General features: G+C 39.8%; 1 protein-coding gene across 1 annotated transcript in view; it reads left to right on the top strand.

Moving 5' to 3' along the window:
- Window positions 1-21,788, top strand: part of LOC117260943 (uncharacterized) — a 140,958-nt gene extending 119,170 nt beyond the window's left edge. The window contains exons 2-5 of the mRNA XM_078169163.1: window positions 19,149-19,320; window positions 19,583-19,731; window positions 19,817-20,932; window positions 21,030-21,788. Of these exons, the coding sequence (XP_078025289.1) occupies window positions 19,265-19,320; window positions 19,583-19,731; window positions 19,817-20,007 (396 nt within the window). The 5' untranslated portion in view covers window positions 19,149-19,264 and the 3' untranslated portion in view covers window positions 20,008-20,932; window positions 21,030-21,788. The remainder of the gene's footprint in view (window positions 1-19,148; window positions 19,321-19,582; window positions 19,732-19,816; window positions 20,933-21,029) is intronic.
- Window positions 21,789-22,885: the final 1,097 nt, after the last annotated feature.

Below are 22,885 nucleotides of genomic sequence, written 5' to 3'. Positions count from 1 at the left end.
AGCATGTCATCAACCGTTTCCACTGAAATATTGCTTTACGGTCGGAAACTCATTTTTCCGATTATTCCGACATCACATGAGGCAGCGCCACTGCGCAGCGGTCACATCCAAGATCAACATGGCTAACGTTTCCAGCAGATCCAAGAGGCTTTTTAACCATGTAGGTTATAAAGTAACGACGCATAATGCGTCCAAATTCACACCCGTTCTTCTCTATGGATATTCTCTGCGACCATTAGCGAGAAGCCACACATCACGTGAAACAGCAGAACCGGAGCGCAGGATGGGGCTTTCCAGTGATCACACATATCATTGTGCTGTCATCCCATCATGCTATCCAGATCCAGTGTCTACAAGATAAAAACCTGACGAATTTCTTTACAACCCCTTATACAGATCTTGTTATCAGTCACTTCATATAGTGAGGAATATCGTATCTTACCAAGTCTTAGGCTTGCGTGTGTTTCTCCCTGTCTATCCACATTTGTAGTCCGGCTTTCAACATGCAAATATCTCCATATTGTCCAGTTGACACTCCATCAAACTTTATATGACAAGACCAGCCACTTCACCTTTGCGCACCCGGACAACAGTAGCCTAATTAGCCTTAGTAGCCTAGTCACCATATACATTGAGGGGGACACGTTCCCCAATGCCCAAAATGCCTCCCAATATATAACTGAAACTGAAAAACAAAACAAAAAAAAAACCTGTTCAGGTCAGGTCAAAGAGCAGTGATACTATGTGATGTGCATTGTATTAAGTTGTAGGGTATGCCTGCATTTAATCAGAACACAAAATGAATTTCCACTTAGCTATAATAAAATGTTTTCTGATTAAGACTGACAGTGACTCAGTGAATACCTTACTCAGTTTTATTTGATTAATGGTAAAACAGGTCTCTGTTTACATTCAAAGGTATTTATGTGGGCAAACTGATGAAAAGTAGTCTGTTGATGACCACAGTGGATTGTTCAGTCATTGTAGAGCCAAATTATTTCAAATTTACCCATTGAACGGGTCACCTCAGCCATCATCACAACAATTGCCCCCCCTGAGAAATTTGGCAAGAGCCGCCACTGGATGTATATGTATATATAGATATATATGTGTGTATATATATCACTCAAGGCATTCTTGAGATATTGCCATCTCAATAGAATCTGATAGACGGACAACCCTAAAAACACAATGCCTCCAGCCACAGCTACAAGTGTATATATATATATATATATATATATATATTTATTTCTGTCAAATTTGGCACAACTGTCGACTTGGACTCAAGAATGAAATGACTATGACTTTGCGCCTGTCTCATTTTTGTGAATGCATATCTATTCCTTCTGTTCTGTACATACGACATCTACTGCATGTCTGTCCGTCCTGGGAGAGGGATCCCTCCTCAGTTGCTCTTCCTGAGATTTCTACCTTTTTTTTTCTTTTCCTGTTAAAGGGTTCTTTGGGGGGAGTTTTTCCTTATCCACTGTGAGGGTCCAAGGACAGAACCCTCTGAGGCAAATTGTGATTTGTGATATTGGGCTTTATAAATAAAATTGAATTCTTTAAATATGGCAAAAAACATCCACTTGGACTTATTAATTTATTAATTAGATTTTGGTGGTCAAAGGTCAGTGTCATTATTACCTTGTGTCCATCTCATTCTGATGAATGTGATATCCCAAGAATGTCTTGAGGGTATTTCCACAAATTTGGTACAAACATCCACTTCAATTAAACAATAAACAGATTAGAATTTGGTGGTCATAGGTCATTTAACCAAACTCCTGCACTTTTATGCTCCCTCCAGAGCCTTGAGATCGGCCGGTCAGCTATTACTGGCTACTCCTAGGACTAGGCTAAAGACCAGAGGTGACAGAGCCTTTGGGGCAGCTGCTCCTAGGCTCTGGAATAGCCTGCCCCTGCACATTAGGTCTGCCCAGACCCTAGTGGTTTTTAAGTCTTTTCGTAAAACCCACTTCTTCTCTCAGGCTTTTAACTCAGGTTGAGCTGGACACCCAAACATTTTATCTTATATTTATCTTATTTTATAACTCTTGTATTTTATTTTATTGTATTGGTTATATGGTTATTATTGTGTTGTACTATTAGGTACCTCATTGTATTTGCTTGTTTATTTCTATCGACCTGTTCAGCACTTTGGTCAACCTTGGCTGTTTTAAATGTGCTTTATACATAAAGTTTAAGTTGAGCTGAGTTGAGTCAAAGGTCAAGGTTGCTGTGACCTCATCCGTTTTTTTCCTGTGCATGTTATATCTCTTAAACACCTTGAGGGAATTTCCTCAAATTTGGAACAAACATTAGACATTTAGACTCAATGATAAACTGATTAGAATTTGGTGGGCATACGTCACTGTGACCTCTCAAAACATGTTTTTTTGCCCAAAATTCAAGATTATTGCAATAATTATGAAAAAAATCCCCCCAAAAAATATATTAGGATAAAATGATGATGAAGTGATGACATTTTACATCAAAAGGTCACAGGTCAACTTCACTGTGATATCATAATGTCCTGCAAAAACACTTTCTTGGCCATTATTCAAAATCGTAACTCAGGAACAGAAGGGAAGAAAGTTTTTCAGATTGAGTTGACTTGGTGAGTCTAATCCTTGAGATCTTCTAGGCTGCCACGGTGGGAAGATGTGTGTGAAGCATCCATGTTTTCACAGACATGGATGTAAACTTGAAGAGAAACTTGACTGGTTGACAGAGGCATATAACCGCAAGGCTGTTATTCTAGTTTCTTCTTATTTTGGTTTGTTCTGGACATTTCTGGGTGTTGGCCTGAGGGGAGAGGTGTGCAGTCCCCAGCCAACAGCAGCGCAAGGTTGGGGTTCTTTAAAAATTTGGCGACCAGCTATCTCTATCTCTCTTCTCTGCTCTGTGTGCAGGTCTGTTTGAACAAGGGCAAGGTTAAGCCACACACACACACACACACACACACACACACACACACACAAACACAAACACACACAGAGCAGAGAAACCAAGCAGACAGGAAGAGGCATGCGCTTCAGCTGAGTTCTGTATAATTTGGTCATTATACAGCATGGCAATGGAACCAGTAGCATGATGGTCTTGGGAAAGCCCCAACCATTGCAGGTTTTTAAATTTTAACTAAAAACTTTGATATTCATGAGTGCTTCCAAGTTAATATTTTAAAGACCCAAGGTGTTATTATCATAATATTATTATTCCAGTTTATAATCATTTAAATAATTTTTTGCTTAATCTTTTAATGTTTTATCTCTCTGTCTCTATTTCAAATTATATTGGTTTTACTTTGAATTGGTCTTTTGTAGTGTGTTGTTTTTAAATAATAATAAATAACATTTTATATCTCTGATTTATTGCTTTGATCTTGTTAACACTGCTCCCCATTCACTCTCTAACTTGCTTGACTGCCGCTGCTCTCTCAGTCTTTTTGAGCAGGGGAAGAGGAGCCAACTTAAAATGTTGTGTTATCAGAAAGTAAGCCACAAATTTTTACCACTTTGTGTTTAGTGCTCAAATTGAGCTTCTTGGCTACTTTATCTTGGCAAAATCATTGGTGATGTGGGATTAACTTTAAAGTTAGAGAGTAGCCAGTGAGTAAGACAGATAGTCATGTAGTAAGTTTAACTTATAAAAAAACATGAAATTATTTCAGTATCACACATTTGCCGCACTAAATTGTGAGAAAATATGTGGCCTGTTAGGTGCTAAATGTTCAGCAAGCTAGTGAACAAATTAAACTTTGTCTGGTGTTTGGCACTGGTGGTGTAGAGCTTATCAGTCATACAAATGACACCTCTTAAATTACAAATAGTCCTATGATTAATTGTTTTTGCAAGTATTGATTAGTGCCAGCTCATTCTCACGTCTCCTTGGTGTCTCATACCAATGCACAAGGCATCCTTAATTGTCTATATATGATGCACAGCTGTCTCCAGGTTGAAACACATTATAACACATGGTTAATGTGTTCAAACAATTGAAATTACTTGGTTAGGTTAAGAAAAAGGTTTATTGAAGGTTAGAATAAGTACATAACATAACATAAATACACACAAGTGATCCACTCACCAACCTGCCTGTGCTCGTGACTGCCTCCCTGTTTACTGCCATCAGCACATTGGTCACGTGATGGCAGCCTTTCAAAATATGTGGGATATGTATGAATTTGGGTGCATTGCTTTTTGTAGGAAAACATATGAAAAATTTGTTAGAACAGCCTGATTAGTCTCATAAAGCTGAATGACCTAGGATACAACTATACTGCCAACATGAGCTTTACCAGACTGTAAGTGTAAAGTTACTCGTCATGATGGGTTAGAGCAGGTTCCACTGAATGCATCTCCTTCCAATTAATAGCTCCAATTACATATAATAAGGCAGGCATTTTTATGCTTTGCATGTGAAAACCTCCATTTTTCTCATAAGTGAATACTCCATCAGGGCTATTTGTACTGAAACAATGTTGCCAAAATGACAGCATCAATTCCCACCTCTGAAAAATGTTCTGCACGTTCACACAAACAATCAGAACCCAATCAGTTAAATTTTCAGAGCAGTAAATTAAATGTGGATGGGAAATTATACCATTGTCATGCAGAATATGCCAGTAATCACTTAAATTGGAAAGAAAAACAGAAATCAGCAACATAAAGGCCTGTAGGCAGTCTGTGTGAGTGATAAGGTGTGAGAGTGTGTTCTTCTGTTCACCAGGGGATCATTATGAATAACTGAGCTCTGCTCTTGTACTCTCATAAATTGCTTTTGTATACATGTTTTAAAAGAAACTGGAAGGGTTACAAAGCTCCATCATTAGCATTCATGCACCAATTCTTTTCTTCTCCTCTTTTTTGCATAATTCACATTGTCTTCTCCAATTTAGCCCCCAAACATGAGGTGTATATGAGCATTGTTCTTGTCATAACAGCTATCGTCCATGTTCCAAGACAGTTCTAGTTCAGCCTGGGAATTGGAGCGCACTTTCAGCAAATATAAGTAAAGAGAAGGAAGAACCCCAATTAAAGCCCAATGATGAAAGAGGCAGAAAATAGGGAGAAGTAGAGAAAAAGAGCAAATCAGAGGAAGACTGCAAGAGTCAAAAGGGAGCAAGAAATAAGCAAAGAACAAGGCAGGAACCAGACAGAAAAATGAGACCAAGCACAAGAGGAGAGGAAGAAACTCAGTAAAACAAGAAGAAGAGGAAATGAGACCTGTTTTTGTCAGACTCTGGGTCGGTCCAACCTTGAGTCCCAGAGACACTGCACACAACAGCATCATTCAAAAATTCATCATTACTGGGGAGACAAAGTGACATGGTGATACTGGAAGAGAACAGATTGTCCCCTCAAAACAGCGTCCAGATGTCGCCTTCATATTTTATTGTTTTTCTTATCTTTATATTTTTTCAGTTCAATTATTCAGTCAACCTCATTAATAGATATGACTGCAGCCCGTGTAATCTCTGTGCCAGACATTTGATCTGTTCTGGCTCTGGGCGTCGGGGGGCTTTAGTGGGTATTGTTTTTCCTCTTTCATGATGGCCAACGCTTTAGATCAGCGGCTGCCGACCTCATTATTTTATCACGGGGAGCTGTGAAGCGAGCTCGTGTTGCCTGTTTTTCACTTTATTACCTCACTTTTCTGCGTCAGAGGCCGACTTATTCAAAAGTTGAAGTAGTTTGCTGATTTCTGCATGCCTAGAAAAGCTGCCTTGTGGTTATGTAAGGCCTTTTAAAAAAATTCCCAGCTGCATGTATCACAACAAGAGCAGCATTAATAAAGAAGGCTTAAAAATGTCACTGGCCTTTCATGTTGTAAGTCATTATGTTTTCTCTTTGCTGTTTATTTATTTATTATCATACAATATTACAGCTCCACAGTTTACTGTCAGCTCATGGTCAAGAGTATGATACTGTAATTACCACAGCACATCCAGGCCATAAAAAGCTGTAAGTAAATCAGTGTTGTTCTTATTTTACTTATGCTGCAGGTCTACCCAGAATACAAAGTTACACCAGTTGAAAAAATGTCAAATTAGCTTTTTCAAGTTCACAGCAATTAAAAAAAAATACTATATAAACTCTGGATCTAATCTAATGAAATTCAAATAAAAAATCCGTTCATATCTCTCTGTCTCTCTCTGTCTCACACACTCTCTTACACATAAACACACATTCACAAAATTTCTTCTTACCCCAGGTTGATGAAGGTGAAGCATATTTAATTTGTTGTGGCCAAAGCATAGACTATTAGGAGAAAACCCTTTTCAGGATAATCCCCTGAAATTGAAGAAAACTGTGGAGCCGAGAAGGTACACCCTGTTGTCACTCTGAAGTTATCAAGTACTGCTACTTTGTCAGTGATTACGATGTCAGACACCTGAAGCCAAAATCCATTTTTCACGGCAATATAATAAATCAGATACGTCAGTATGATATGTGCACAGGCGGTGTCAGTTTGAAATGTGGCGGGACGGCACCTGTCACGGGGGTATGATACGCTGCTGGAAAGCATCAGGTTGAAACACTGCCACTAACGATGTAGTACAAGGAGCTGGAAAGTCCCTATAGGGTGGGTGGTAGGGATGGTGGATGGGTCCAACAAACTCTGGACTTTCACCTGGGATCCTGGTTATGTCCTGGCATTGGTTACCATATGCTCCTGGGGTCCGTTTCAGAAAGGAGGTTCAACAAACTCTGGGCCTAACCCTGAACTCTGAGTTGAGTAACTCTGAGATGGGAAACTCTACGTTACGGGCTTCAGAACAGGTGATTTCAATTGGTTCAATCAACACAGAGTTTGTTCAGTGTTGCCAGATCCCACGAGACAAATAAGCAACCAGGCCTGTGAAAACAAGCCCAAAACAAGCGACTTTTTCTATGGAGCCCCCCAAGGTTCCGGGTAGAAAAAAATAAATTAACTGTGTGCACAGTTTTACAATCTGAGGGGACGGATTTTAAACTGTGGGTACAGATTGTTAATTTACATCCATGTGGACAAATTGGTAAACTGTGCGCAGTTTTGCGAAACTGTACCCATGGTACACAGTTTATTTATTTTTCTCCCCCCTGAGCTTCAGGGCAATGACCACAAGAGGGAGTTAAACCACCTTTTAACATTATTTAACATTAGAAAACAGATGGGATATCAAATATAGACTGATATACCAAGTACATTATATACACAGTAAACCTCTGATAATTAAAATTTGCACACACAAATAAATATCATCCTGAATTCACAAATTCTTTATTTATTATTGCTTTTTATGCACTCATCTTCCTTTTTTCTTTTAGATACAGGACTGACGTTTTCCTAACCAGAAAAAAAAGAGATTGCCCTGCTCTGCCTCTGATTGGCTCGTACTTGTTGCCATCAGGGTCAGAGCCAATTAGAGGCAGGATGCGGGTGGGAAAAAACTCTGCTGTCTCCTGTGTGTATGGGGAAAGGGGAGGGACAGAGGGAACAGGCAAGACAAACTACGTTTAAATAATATATCGAAAATATCTGCTTGACAACTTATTATGGAGCTGGGAACAAGCCCAAATAGGCAACTATGCTTTAGAAACAAGCCCAAAAAAAAAACGCAACCCGCGACTACCAATATTTGTAAGCGACTTTACAGAAAAACAAGCCCAAAGTCGCTTATAATAAGCGGACTTGGCAACACTGAGTTTGTTAACTCTGAGTTAAGCGCGTGCACCAGGACTTTAAAAAGCCATCATCAATGGAGCCCTGATACCACAATTCACCATGGCAACAAGCTACAACAAAAGGTCTGCATTTTTTACTCCTCTGGAGTTGGATATTTTAATGTGCTCATACAACGAATTTGAAGCTGTTTTCAGGAAGAAAAGTAACACAGCTGCAGCAGCGAAGGAACGAGAGTCGGCGTGGGAGAAAATTACTGCTCGAGTCCATGCGTAGCCTAAGTTTAAATGTATTTTATAGGCTACATTTATGCAATCACAATACTGTTAGGCTACAGATGCAAATAGGTGGAATGGTGTTAAAGCTAATATTTAGTTCACTTAGATGCAATCCCACCTAATTATTTTTCAAGTGAAAATGTACTTGAAACAAGTGAAAATGGTCTAAAAACAAGATACTTTTAGGTGTGATTTGTTTTGACTAGAAATGAGACATTTTGACTAGAAATAAGACACATATTCTTTGTATGATTTTGAGTTTTTGCAGTGTGATGCAGTCTGACATTTTGAGACAGTCAATCTACCTGCACATTAATGCTGTGAATGGACTTCATATTCACATAGTCTCCTTCATTTTGTGAAGGAGCAATGATGGGAATGTGGGTTCCATCAATGCACCCTATCACACCGGGAAATTAAAATGACTAATTCCAGTCTGAGGTTGCAGCACCATGTCATTAACTGAATATGATTTATAATCATAAATTTTAACTGATTTCTACATCATTCACCTGCAATCCTGTGGAACTCCTTAATGACCCTCACAGGTTTATGTCCAGGGAACACAACAAAACAGTTTAATAGATGTTTCAGAGCTAGGAACACTTTTCTCACGGCTCTGCAGACAATGGCCTTACTGTTATTTTCTGCATCTCCGATATTATACAGAAAACTCCCGTTTGCAAAAAAACGAAGAGCAACACAAAGAATCTGGGTAGATGAAAGTGCACATCCACGGTTGGTGACGTTGGTTATGTCACGACGGATGAGGTTATGGATATAAATGATGGAATGTGATGTGAAACGGTACCGTTCTGGAAATGATAATACGTCCATTCTGGGCCTGTGAATAATCTCCCCACAAATGCGTAACTCCCTCCTCAGTAACACTGCCTCTTCGTCCACAGGGTCCTCCAAGAACGGACATGCCATGGTTGAAAAAAGTAGATTTAAAACAAGAACACATTTAAAATCCGACTTTACCTTGAGGACAGATGATCGAACTCGCTGAAACCCGCGCAACACTAAACAAATGAATGAATGAATCACACTGCGTGTGTGACATAAGAGGGAGGAGACAGCTAGAAACTTGAGGTTCATTGAAGAAAACCTGAGTCAGTTGCCATAGTAACTGTCAACGGCTTCAGTTACTTCTCTTTCTCAAACAGGCTGGAGTTACTCCGCTTTCTCTGGTTTAAGTTACCTCCCTTTCTGAAACGAAAAACCCAGTTTCCCTCATTTCAGGCTTAACAGACAGAGTTTTCACTAAACCTGCTTTGTGAAACGGACCCCTGTTGCCTAATCCTAACCCTATGTTTTTTATTTAAACCTAACCATGTGTTTTTGTCGATATTCTGGCTTTGGTTGCAGTGTCCCACAATGTCACAGTAGATGCAGGAGGATACCTAGTGTGTAATATGTAGACATAAAAGGCCACTGAAAGGGACAGCTTGGGATGAGAATGTGTTGGACATTATCATGAGAGAAAATGATAATTCGTGCACAACAACAACTATTTTGGTCCCTCAAATTTAAAAGTTCCGCTTTTAAATTACCAATTAAATACTAATTTGTACACAAAAAATAATAAAACGTAATAAAAAAAAAAGACAAACACAACATTTCAACATATGTTCAAGGGACTCGTTCAGTGCTCACTCAAAACAAAGCAATGCACCTGCCATGACATAGGCCCTCAAGAATGCTGGAGTGTATAATTTATGTGCAAAAGCTCACACAAACATTTTGTGGCTTGAAAAAGCTCAAGTCTGGCTTTTTCCAGCAATTTTTTTTTACAGCAAGTTATCTCAGCTCTCTTCTACTTCTATTGTTGAATGTAGCAAGCAACAGAGAGCAACAGTTGGTATAACAGTTATGTTCAGGGATGGACACCATATACCTTTTTGCACCATGGAGCACCACTGCAACTTGCACATATCATTAAGAGAGCTGTTAGTTTGTTTCCAGCTCACAGTGAATAAGTCCTCATGTTTAACAGTGCCACAGTCACCGTCGAACTTACTACGCTTTACACTAGCGTGAGCAGAGGAAGCTTGTGTCTTTACGTTATTAGACTATTGGCTTCAGTCAGAGTGTACATAAACCCACTCACTGTTTTAACCAAAACCTCGATCTAGTGCATGGAATTGAAATTGATAACCTAATGGTCTTTCCACAGAATCCTTCTCTATCAGATCATTATTTAATAACTTTTGATTTCTTTCTACTCGATTACACACACTCAGCAACAGTTACTATACTAGGTGTTTATCAGATAGTGCTGTCGCAAAATTTAAGGAAATGATTCCATCGAAGTTAAATTTAATACCATGTCCTTCTGTAACAGAGGTTTCCCGTACTGACTTGAAACTCTCCCGAATTGATCATCTTGTAGATAGCGTTGCAGGCTCGCTGCGAACAACACTTAACTCTGTAGCACCTCTTAAAAAGAAGTTAACAAAGCAAAAAAGGTTTGCTCCTTGGTACAACTCTCGAACCCGAAAATTAAAACAAATATCGCAAAAATTTGAAAGGAATTGGCGATTAATCAAACTGGAAGAATCTCATTTAGTCTGGGAAGACAGTCTCAAAACATATAAGAGGGCCCTCCGCAATGCCAGAGCAAACAATTACTCAGCATTCATAGAAAAAAATGAGAACAGCCCCAGGTTTCTTTTCAGCACTGTAGCCAAGCTGACTGAGAGTCACAGCTCTATTGAGCCTTGTATTCCTTTAGCCCTTAGCAGTAATGATTTTATGAGCTTTTTAATGACAAAATTATTAGACTATTAGAGGCAAAATTCATGACCTCCTGTCCTCAAATGGAACCAATCTGCCTAGACCTAATATATATTTAAATAACTTCTCCCCAATTTCCCTTCAACAATGGACCACAATGATTTCTTCATCTAAATCATCAACGTGTCTCTTAGACCCCATCTCAACTAGGCTACTTAAGGAAGTCTTACCTTTAGTTAAGACTCACTTATCAGACATGATCAATATATCTTTATTAACAGGCTATTTACCACAATCATTTAAGGTAGCTGTAATTAAACCTCTTCTAAAAAAGCCCACCCTGGATCCAGAGGTGTTAGCCAACTATAGACCAGTTTCTAATCTTCCCTTTCTTTCAAAGATCCTTGCGAAAGTAGTCGCAGACCAGCTGTGTGACTTTCTCTGTGATAATTTATTTGAGAAATTTCAGTCAGGAGTGCATCATAGCACTGAGACAGCACTAGTTAAAATTACAAAATGATCTTCTGATTGCTTCAGACAAAGGAATTTGAATTGAATTTGAATTTATTTAAGGATAGCCCCTTGAGATGCAGCATCTCATTTTCGAGGGGGTCCAAGAGACACATAAAGAAATTTACAACACAAAAAACAACATTCAGTACATACATACAATAAATACAAAACAATACTAAGACATACAAACATTACAATACAATACAATACAGACAGTACATTACAATAAACAAAATACAGACAACTCACTCATCCTCACCCATCCCACCCCCATACCTCAGATGTTAGGCAGAAAAAAAAAAAAAAGGTATAATATATATATACAGATACACACATACATATATTTATGCATATATACTGCATATACACACATATATACATAGTACAATAACCCAGGATTAGGAAAATAAACACACTTCATACGACAGCTTGAATAATACAGTAAGATATTACAGTATTTGACACAAGAGACTGATTAGTGCATAAATTAAAAACATGAGCAGTTAGTTTTGAGATGGCAAAAAAAGGATGACTTAAAACAGTAAAAGGAGGAGATTGATCTTAGAGAGAGTGGAAGATTATTCCAGTCAGATGGGGCTTTGTATCCAAATGCTTTACAGCCAATTTCTTTGGAGATGATGGGTACAGAATAGAAGGGATATTGCATGTTTCTGAGAGAATATGAGGATCTGAAGGGAATCAGAAGTGATTTTAAATAAGAGGGACAATTAAAGTAAATACATTTAAAAATGAATAGAACCCAGTGGAACTGTCTTCTAGATTTGGGCTGTGCCAGTTAAGTGATTCATACAGGTGACAATGGTGAGTTCTGAAGGGACATTGCAAAATAAACCTACATAATGAATTAAAAACAACATTAAGGGGCCTGAGGTTGGTGTCAGAGGTGTTTTGGTATATGATATTGGCATAGTCTATGATGGGTAATAGCAGCTGGGAGATAATCCTTTTTCTGATTGGAAGTGTAAAACAGTTGATTGAGCGATATAATGAGGAAAGACAGCCGTAATTTCTTTTTATGATATAATCAATATGGGGTTTAAATGAAAGTTCAGGGTCGATCCAAAGTCCAAGATATTTAAATGAGTCAACTTTATGGAGAGGTGAGCCATCAACAAAATGAATGGGCAGATTATGATGATAAGATTGGGTGTGTTGTGTACCAAAAACCATGCTGCAAGACTTCTTTTGATTGAGTAGGAGTCTGTTGTTAAAGAGCCATTGTTGAACAGAGCTGAAATCAAGCTGTAGGGAATGTTGGATTTGAGATATGTTGGAGTTGGAGGTGTAAATAACAGTATCATCGGCATGAAAATGGTGGGCAACGTCCATTCCGACATCCCACCACTCCGACATGGGCCTCTAATTGTCTAAATGGCAACACTTAATTTTCCATCAAATGTCCCATCACCGACAATTTTTTTCTCCTATGGTAGGAATGACGGAATTTCTTTTTTTTTTTAAACATCCTGCCTTTCCGACAATTCCTTTAATGGCCTATTTTTTTACCCAAAAGATTTTGCACTAATGATATGCCGGCGCAAATACACCCCTAACTCCACAACCTCGCAAACCAACTTTAATAATCTATTATCAAAATCTCCTGAAATGTCAAATATCAAAATACAGGTATTAATGTAACTCCGGCGAGTCTGAAACATGTTAGATTCATGTCTGAATCACAGGGATCACTGACTGTAAGCAGAAATACAGTGTCAGTGACCTGTCACAGCAGCCAGCTGGAGCGGAGCTCTCCACAGAGCCCATGCGTCTTTATGCACGCTGGCAGCATATGCAACAATAATAATTGCAATTACAGATAGCCTATCAATGACAGCGCTCCAGTTACACACCTGAAATCACTGACTAATTCCAGCGAGAACATGTCACCTGGTACAGAGGTGAGCATCATTAACATGCAGAGACTGAGAATAATTGAGATGTATGTCCATGCGCAAAAAGTTGGAATAAGTTGGTTCCTTCTATTCTAAACTACTATTCTCTGGTGACTACAGGTCAGGACAACTGAACCGTGAACTAGTGTCTGATTACAAAATTACTATCACTACCACTAACGAGCGATCTCCTCCCCTGTCCTCCTCTAAAAACTGTTAGGTTATGATCAGACATCAATGACAGCTAACCTGTGTCGGACTTCCCGGTGCTGCAAATAAAACCAATTTCATATATTAGGCTACCCAAAACCCAATTTTTTTTTTTTTTTTTTTTTTTTTATCTTTTATCTTTTGAGTTTTAAATCAATAAGTGAACAGTGTTTGTCTATGTTTGTCGCTCCTTTTTGTGTATTAAACTATTTGAATATCATTAATTTGCTTTTGGAGTGCGTTTTGAAAATCACCACGGACTCATGACATTGTCAGGATCTGACGGTATCCGACACACCTACATGACAGCTGTTACACACACACACCAGATTTATAGTGAAATAGAAACAACACAGCCCTTATGGATGGATCCTGAGTGCCATCATCTTTTATTTTTATTTTTAAAATCCGAAATAAGCCCACATCCACCTGATCCTCCTCTCTGACTGTAGATTCGACCCTTAAATTATCATTCAGTATCAATTTAATATCATTCAAACATCACAAGCTTTGAAGAATAACAGGCAGAGAGAGAGGGGAGAGGCTCGTAGAGGCTGTGACTCAGTGCTGTCCATGGTACTGAACTGCAAACATGAAGAGAGAGAAACCCTTATTAACAAGAGGTGTTTTGCTTATGCTTATGTATGTATGATGGTTGTATGATAGTTGCATGAAGGTTGTATGATGGTTGTTTGAAGGTTGTGTGATCACACACACACACACACACACACACACACACACACACAGAGTTCAAAACATGCCTGTTGGGAACAGGCTGATTGCTTGGCCTCCGGTATTGCTGCTTGCAGCTTTCTCAAAAACCGCTCATCCAACAACTTCACACTTGACACCCGGGGTTGCATTATCCAAATATTTTCCGTTACTGACATTTTTTTTTTTTTTTTTTTTACAATGACTAGTCTTAATTTTGACAGCAAATTCTCATTTAGTCTTAGTCTTTTGAATAACATACTATTTAGTTTTAGTCTTATTTTAGTCATCTGAAATCTTTTAGTCTTAGTCTAGTTTTAGTGGACTAAATATCATAAGTGCTTTAGTCTTAGTTTAGTCTTTTAGTCTTAGTTGACTAAATGTTTCTCCAGAATTTCCAGTCATTGGAAGTATCCATCAATCTGTTATGGAATGGTATCAAAGTTTGAATACACAATTCAGACACAGATTTAACAGTTGTAATATGAATCATGTATTTTATTTTATTCTTAATGATAAAAAAAGAAAAAAAAGAGTAGTTCTGATTGGATCTCTTCTCCATTAGTCCCTCCTTAACATTTTCGTCTAGTTTTAGTCACTGACTAAAATATCAATTATATTTAGTCTTAGTCATCTGACTTTTTAGTTAGTTTTCATCAGTGAAAAAGGTTAGTCGACTAATATTTTTTGTCATAGTCTTAGTCGACGAAATTGACACTGACAATGACATCCATCATTTTGACAGTTCTGTAGCATCACGCAGGCAGACATACAGACCCACACACACAATTCTGATTTTCAAAATAAATCAAAAATATATTAACTTTATTGGAACAGGGTAGTCAGGAGGTGGCATGTTTTGGTGATGGAGAAGGGGGCAGGAGATGATGGAGGAGTTGGAGCAGGAGGAGGTGGGTTAGTAAAGCCGATGGAGGAGGAGGAGGAGGTGGTGGTGGTGGTGACGGTAGTTCATTCAAAATGAACGATGCAGTGCTGCACAGCATCCCAGTACTGGTCTAGTGTCCTTACACCTCTGCGGTATTGCTGCCGCAGCTGCTGAAGCCTCTCCTCCAGCCTCTTCCACTTCCTCCACTGTTGGGGTGCAGGGTCCCCACGCTCGTCTAAATCACACCTGGTCTCCACCAACCGCTGCTCATCCTTGAGCCGGCGTATGAACACCCAGAGTGACGGGTGGCGCCGCTCCATTCCAGCGTTCCATCTGTGATGGAAAGCTGAAATAATCATAGATGTGTAAGAACTACATGCAGCACACATGCACACGGCCCATTGACATTATTTCATACATTGCTCTGTGAAATTAAGCTAATGGAACCTTACCTTCCACGAGGTTGTTGGTCCTATTATCAGACCACCGGCCATAGACTGCATCGTCACCAGCATGTGATTCAATGAAATGAATGAGTTAGTTGCTGCGCAAGCAGTGAAATTTAGCAGTAAACACAGGAGAGAGGAAGTAGCTAGCTAAGATGAAAAGTCAACATGGCGAAGCAAAGCAGCTTATTTACATGTAAATTTACTAAGAAACGCTGCGAGGAGCAGGAAATTCCTGTGTCCATTTCAAGTAACGTTACGAGTGCTGGTTTACCGTCCACCTCAGCCGCCCTCTCTCCATCAAGTCCTCCTCCTCCCATAACTAACCCCCCACACCAGCAAGGCAAGTAAAGTTAACGTTAGTGTCTGTCTGCACATTTTCTAGAGGAAAAAATAATATAAGTAGACAGATAACTTATGCTAGCGTTTTATGTTTTCCCTGTCGTGCTGTGTTTTATGAATAAATGGAGAAGACCCTCTAAAGATATAATTCCGTTTCAGTCTTTTTTGTGTGCTGGGAACGTTCAATAAAGATATGAAGTTAGTTCTACTTCTATGGTGTATGTCATTGTCCACTTCAGCACTGAGCTGAGGACAGCGACACAAGGGAGCCACACCGGTGCACCGGCGTCGCTGTCCTCAATGCCGCAGAAAAGCGCTGAAGCGGAGATAAAGGGGAACCCGTCTTTTGCTTATTTTAACTGGCCCATCCAGTTTTCTGGAGGCCCACCCAAAATCAAAATCCTGGCGCCGCTACTGCCGTGGATGTTTATACATTTGGAAATCTTTTTCTACTTTTTTTTTGCTTAAATCTTTCAACCAACTCCTACTCAGATTATACATACCAAATATTCATTGTGGGTGTGTGTGTGTGTGTGTATGTGTGGGAGTGTGTGTGAGTGAGAGAGAGAGAGAGAGAGAGAGAGAGAGAGAGAGAGAGAGAGAGAAAGAAAACAGTAGTCACCTTGCAGCAACCTGCAGCTCATAATTTGCATTTTTTTTAGCTACACAATTACACATGCACACACACACATACACACACACACACACAAACTCACTCTCACACACACAATCTTTTTTTAGTAGCTATACAGCCACAGCCTCCAGACATCCATATCAACACTAATATAACATTTATTTTATTTTCTTTGCAACAATGGCTTGCAAACCTCAATATGATTATAATATGATTGTTGTCACATATGTATACTATCAGATATTAATATATACTTATCATATTGTACCACAGTAGCCAGAATTATAATTATAATATTATTACTTTAAGTAATGTTGTTGTAAGCTGTTAACATTATCGTCTGTCCTGCATCTCTCTCTCTCTCTCTCTCTCTCTCTTTCTCTTTCTCTTTCTCTGTCTCCCCTTCTGTCTCATTGTGTCATACAGATTACCGTTAATGTATTATGTTGATCTGTTCTGTGCGTCATCTATTGCACGTCTGTCGTCCTGGAAGAGGGATCCCTTCTCAGTTGCTCTTCCTGGGGTTTCAACCATTTTTTCCCCTGTTAAAGGGAGTTTTTCCTTATCTGCTGTGAGGGTCCTAAGGACACAGGGATGTTGTATGTTGTAAGGCCCTGTGAGGCAAATTGTGATATTAGGCTTTATACATAAAATTGATTGATTGATTGACTGATTGATTGATGTCGTCAGTAATTTGTTTTTCAGAAGCCATCAACTTCTACTCCCAAGTCATGGGTTCATTTCCAAAAATGACCTTGCATTCTATTGACATTGCATCTTTTATCGACATTTGAACTCCTACGGATAGGCTCATTCACGCTGTCTACGTGAGCTGGAGGCCGACAGCGAGGGGCCGAGGTCCCGAACAACGCTGCTCGCAGCTTTAATTTTCCATTGGTTCTTCACAGACTGTATGTGGGGAAAAAGGTAGTAATTCTCACTTTGATAAAGGGTATTTGCATAAAATGCACTAAAATGTTAAAGTTGGTAAATACATGTCATGTTCCGTGATTGATAAAATCTTCATTTGGCCTTTTGCATCAGGGGAACACTAAACTGCACTGGTGTGTCAGTAATTTTGACCTTATATATAATAGTACAGAGCAAGCTGTGCCCTAATCGAGTACTTAGTAATGTATGACAATTAGTAATATATGTAATGCATTTAAATGTATTATGGTCAATAATTCATCATTTTAAACTAATACATTTCTTGATTCTTTGTGAGGTACTGTATGACAAAAGGTGTCTTTATCCTGGAGTCAGTGCTGAAGTGATGACTCTCAAAGTGTTCACTGCACAGATGGGAAGTCTTGTTTGGAGTCCAGTTCTGTCTTCTCGTGTTGAGTGTCCACTGGTCCAGTCTGTCTGGGTCACCTAGAGGAAAACTTGACACAGACAAATGGTTATTAAAAGTAATATATGTGTTAGGTTACCTGCTTCACAGACTCCTTTACATGCAAACAATACAACTTAAATTATTTCAATGTTCAACAGATCATAATCAATTTATTTTAGCAAAACAAAAAGGTGGTGGCCATAACAGTCTAAGGGACAAACAAAAATAGCAATAACAAATCAGAGCAGGTGGCAACCAATGTACAACAAAATAAATAAAACAGAATTAGTGTACATACGTACAAGTCTTTGAAGAGAAGAAAAAAAACAAATCAAGAGAAACTTGATTGCTACAGGCCTACATCCTACACTAATCTTAATATTTTTCATGTGACAGTCAAATGTCACATTGGTTGTTTGTTTTTTTTTATTACGTTACACACCTTATTGTAATTTCACACAGTTTGCCACTTTTTAATTTACATAACGTGACACAAGTATAGCCTTAATGTTACGGTAATGTTACACAAATCATATGACAAATTTAACGTTAACATTGCATAACGTTAGCTAACTTACGTGGTCGACCTTTATTTTCAAACCTCACACAGACGCCTTTGTTCAAAATAATCTCTCCCTAAAAGCCTAAATCCTAACACTACTCTGTTAGGTTCTGACTTCGATGCATCCCGGATTGGCGTCTTGCTCGAAGGCTAACCGTTAGCTGGCTAGTTAGCTAGTTAACGAGCTAAGCTTGTTTTGTATTAATGTTATATTGTCTGTTGCTCTGTAACTTGATGTGGATGTTGCTGCTGTGATACATTACAGGTCGCACTTGAAAATGAGACCTCCGGTCTTGACGTGATTTTACATGTCCTAAATAAAGGCTTAATAAGCTTAATAAGCTAAAAAGCTGACAAGCTAGGTGGTGACCGCAGACACCAATACCCGCTAATTAGTGCTAACATGTAAACATAAATAAAATAACACTACAATTTCCGAATTGCACTTACCGAAAAACAGGGAGCACAGACTTCTTGGACGGTCTGTTGGTACAATTAATCGAACAGCAAGCCATATTACTCCAATATTTGCCTGAAAAATATATCCAAACGGCACAAACATGGCTGGGAGGACAGGTTCAAGGCCTTGAACATGGACACGAATTAGCTGAGATGATGCTGAGCAGGCAGCCGAGTCTGAGCTCAGCTCCGCACAGCAGAGCCAGTGGCTAGTTAGCATGCTAGTTAGCCACCCGTGATGGTGCCACCTGTCACTCAAAGTGACCACGCTCTTAATTATGCGCAATTTTAAGCAAGCTTGATTAAAAGAATTATGATCGTATTTTATTTCCCGTCTTGTGTTTAATAAACACATAATAGAATATCAGATAAATGCTCGTTTTGTAGTATGTAATAAGGGCATATGGTGACAGTTGTAGTGACATCAGAACAAAATGTGTTTCCACAGGATCAAATGTAGCTATCAAACTGGAGAGTGTAGCTACCAGACCAGCACTGGTGAAGGATGTCCGGCAGCTCTCCCCACAGCACCAGACCTTCTCTCTGGAGGCATTTCACTCCCTCATGTTGCACTTTGCCCCCAAGCACACCAGCTTCTCCTTTCTTGGGATGTACAGTAGGTACATAGTATGTGATGTGAAGAAAATATTTTTCTTTTTCAGATCCCTGCTCCCACCTATTGTGTCTCTGACCCTGTGCGCAGCAGTTTTTCATCTTTCTTTGTATATGTGTGTGTTTGTGTCTTTACATCTTCCTCTCTGCTCTTACTCCAGTGCAGTGGCTCTTCCTTATCAGTGTTGACCTTGCTGTTTTCTCTCGTCATTATTATTATTGTTGCCTATGACACTGTTTAATATTTCTTTCATTTTACTTTTTCTACAGGCTTCTCTTGGCAGCCCTGCATTACAACAACAATGGCAGCAGAGAGATTGCCCGGACCAGTGATGGTGAGGCCTGTTTTGCCGTTTCATACCCAAGGTTCCGCAAAGGTGACTGCGTTGTCCGTCCCGTCAAGGAGAAGCCATCATACGGTTAGCAGCTTGTCAGTCCCTAAATATTATTAAGTGAGCTGGTTCATGAGTCAACCATGTCACTGAATTTGTCTCCTTTTGCTAGCATATGCATCAGCCCTCATGGAGTCTCTGAGAGTGGGATACTCCAGGTCGCCACAGGCTCTACGTGAGAAGAGTGCTCTGTTGTCCTCAGCCACACCTGCCCCCCTTTGCAGATCCTTCCAGCATATCAACAAGGATGAAGCCATTGGCCAGCATAGTGCACGACAGTTGTGCTTCAGCACAGGACATTAATACAGATGCTATTATACTTTTTATTTTACGTCATCTGTGTGTTTGGAAACTTATTTTGTATTGATATATTCTTGCACTGGAAACTAGCTCTTAGAGCGGCTGCCAATAATGTGTTAACATTAGGGGTTTTTTTTGTCTATTTGCTGCCATTGTTGTAAGGTAAGTGGTTTAGAGGGCTGTGTGACATCAGAAATCGTGACTGGGAGTACGTCGATCTGGTACGAGTTCAGTGGGAAGTGGGAAGTTACGAGTTTGACTGCCATTCCAGTGCACGTTCACGGGTAGAAAGTTGTAAAAACAGGAGTTACGACACCAGAAGATTCTATACTTTTGTCTATGTGACACACCACATAATTGATTCTTATTGAAGTCACATGAATGAAAGTGTAGTGCAGCTGCTGAACAGTGCACACCCTAGTGTCTCACCTGTACAGAGCAGTTTACATGATATCTAATGCATTTGTGTTTAGACAAAAGCAGTGTTGGGCAGTAACATATTACACATTATTCTAAACTTTACCCAGCAACGAGTAAAGGGATAACATTTTCCAAAGCAGTATTTACATTACAGTTACTAAGTCAGGTAACTGAGCTACTTTGAGGTACTTTGTTACCAGAAAGTAATTTGTTTTTGTCCTAATAATGTCACGACCCGTCCTCCGTGATGCTGTGTGTGTGTGTCTGTGTGTGTGTGTGTGTGTGCTTTTGTTTTTGTTTTTTCAGTCATTTGAGTGAGTGGGTGTATGGCTGGTGTGTTTTTGTTCTTGTCTCTCTACCTGTTCTCTCCCTCCCCTCTCTTCTCTCAATCAACACACCGGCCACCCAGCAGTAATCAACACACCGGTCTGCTATCAAGCCATCATCCTCACCTTCAAGTATCCCGCAGCAACAGTCAGTCTCCGCTGGATCGTTGCCGTTTACGGTAGTACGTCTAGCTCCTAGTTTGCTGTTTTGTGCCCAGCTTAGCCAGCTTTGCCTGCTTTTGTTTTTTCCCACTGGAACTAATAATTGTTTCTGTCCAGGATCTCCTGCTGCCAGCCACGCCACACCGGACCCCCTCTGCCCCATACTCCGCCGTCATCGCCTGCCAGCTGATACCCCCCTTTGACTCAATAAACATTGTAAACTTACCTGACCTTGTCCGCCTGCTGCATTTGGGTCCAGCCCGATCGAGACGTGACAAATAAGGCTTAACAATAATGATGCCAACGTGTTGCTCTGAGATTGACAGAAGTCGGTGGTGTCATGCAACATTATTTGTCTTGGTACAACCATTTGTCTTTGCTGCGCATAATACTGTATGTGTAATTGTTCATTCATATTCTGATAAAATTGACTCTGTTACAAGAGAAGTTGGCTAAACAAATGCACTTTTTTCATATGGGGCTTACATTATATTGTAAAGTAACGAGTTAAGTAATCACTTTTGATAACAAATAAATAATTGTTTTACTCTTTTGAGGAGTAATAATCAATAAGTAACTGCCGGGAATTACTTTTTCTGAATAACTTGCCCAATACCGGACAGAAGACACTTTGTGAATGTGATTTTCGAATCTGTTTATTAATTACCCCCCAAATGAGGCCATTCAAAGCCCTTGTAAGTCCCCCCTTTCTCTGGGAACTGTCTCCTGATGGCAGAGACGATGCAGGACGGAATGGGCTTCCTTATGTGTCTGCCCAGAACTCCATAGGCTGTGTAGCGGTATTGCCTGGGGAATGGGATAGGGACACATTCTAAAATCTGACAATTAAAAAAATAAATAAATACGGTAACGGTGTACATTGTTTTTGCCCTACACTTACTCATGTCTGGTGGCGTCCAGAGGACCATGCTCCTGCCTAAAATTGAGGTAGGCTATTTGGAGCACAAACGGGTTCAGGCAGCATGCCTCAAAGCCTGGATGCTGCGTCAGGCATGTAGTGTCCTCGGGTCTGGGGGTCAGATTCTCCACCAGGGCCCAGAAGGAAAGAACCTCCCTGCAGCACATGCTCTCCACAGTAGAGGGCATAGCCTGGCATTTCCCACACAAGCACCTATCAAATAAAACGTGTATCACTAAACTAAACGCCCTAATGTCTCACCTGTACAGAGCAACATTGCATATTTTCTAATGTAGTTTACATGATATCTGATGCGTTTGTGTTTAGGCAAAAGCAGTGTTCGGCAGTAACATATTACACATTACTCTAATGTCACATTGTAAAAGGTTATTGCCATGCATCAGACTATAACAAAACTACAATTTGAAAACCGGTGTCCTGCCGAATCCAACTCCATTTCGCGTGCCGTTCAGTCTGCGACAAAACGAGTGGAGCAGGCTAGTTCTTCCTCATAGTACACCACCTCGGCTTGAGTCTGCACTATTACCACATTATACCGGGTTGTCTCAGTCTTCTCTTATCAGTTTTGCATAATGGCAATGCAAAGTCACATTTGCTCTCTGAAGTCAGTGGCAAGCTGCACTTGCATTGCTCAGGCGCCAGTGATCAGGCACATGAAACGGTAGGTTCATACACTGTTATTGACTATATGGATTATTCTATTATATTATTTCCTTCCATTGTTAATATAAATGGTCAATGTTGGTGGCCCCTATTGATTTTTAAAATGTGAACACAAAGTTAGATCTTGCTAGCTAGTACTAGCTAGCCTGGCCACTCACCAGGACACCTGCCTAGCTCTCCATTCATTCGCCTCACACCACAACTCTATATCTCTCCTCTGACCGTCATTTCTCCTAACCCTAGGCTGCCCTGGCTCCCTTTGTTGTCTGGCTGGCTCAAAGTTGTAAGGTTGTGGCCGATCATATGTCCCGGCATAAATATTTACAACCTCTTCACTGTCAAAGCTAGCCATTGTCTCATTGTTTTACTG

Source organism: Epinephelus lanceolatus, chromosome 7 (genome assembly GCF_041903045.1).
Source record: "Epinephelus lanceolatus isolate andai-2023 chromosome 7, ASM4190304v1, whole genome shotgun sequence".
Taxonomy (NCBI): Eukaryota; Metazoa; Chordata; class Actinopteri; order Perciformes; family Serranidae; genus Epinephelus; species Epinephelus lanceolatus.
The sequence above is the reverse complement of the archived record's forward strand: the minus strand, read 5'-3'. Positions and strand labels throughout refer to the sequence as shown.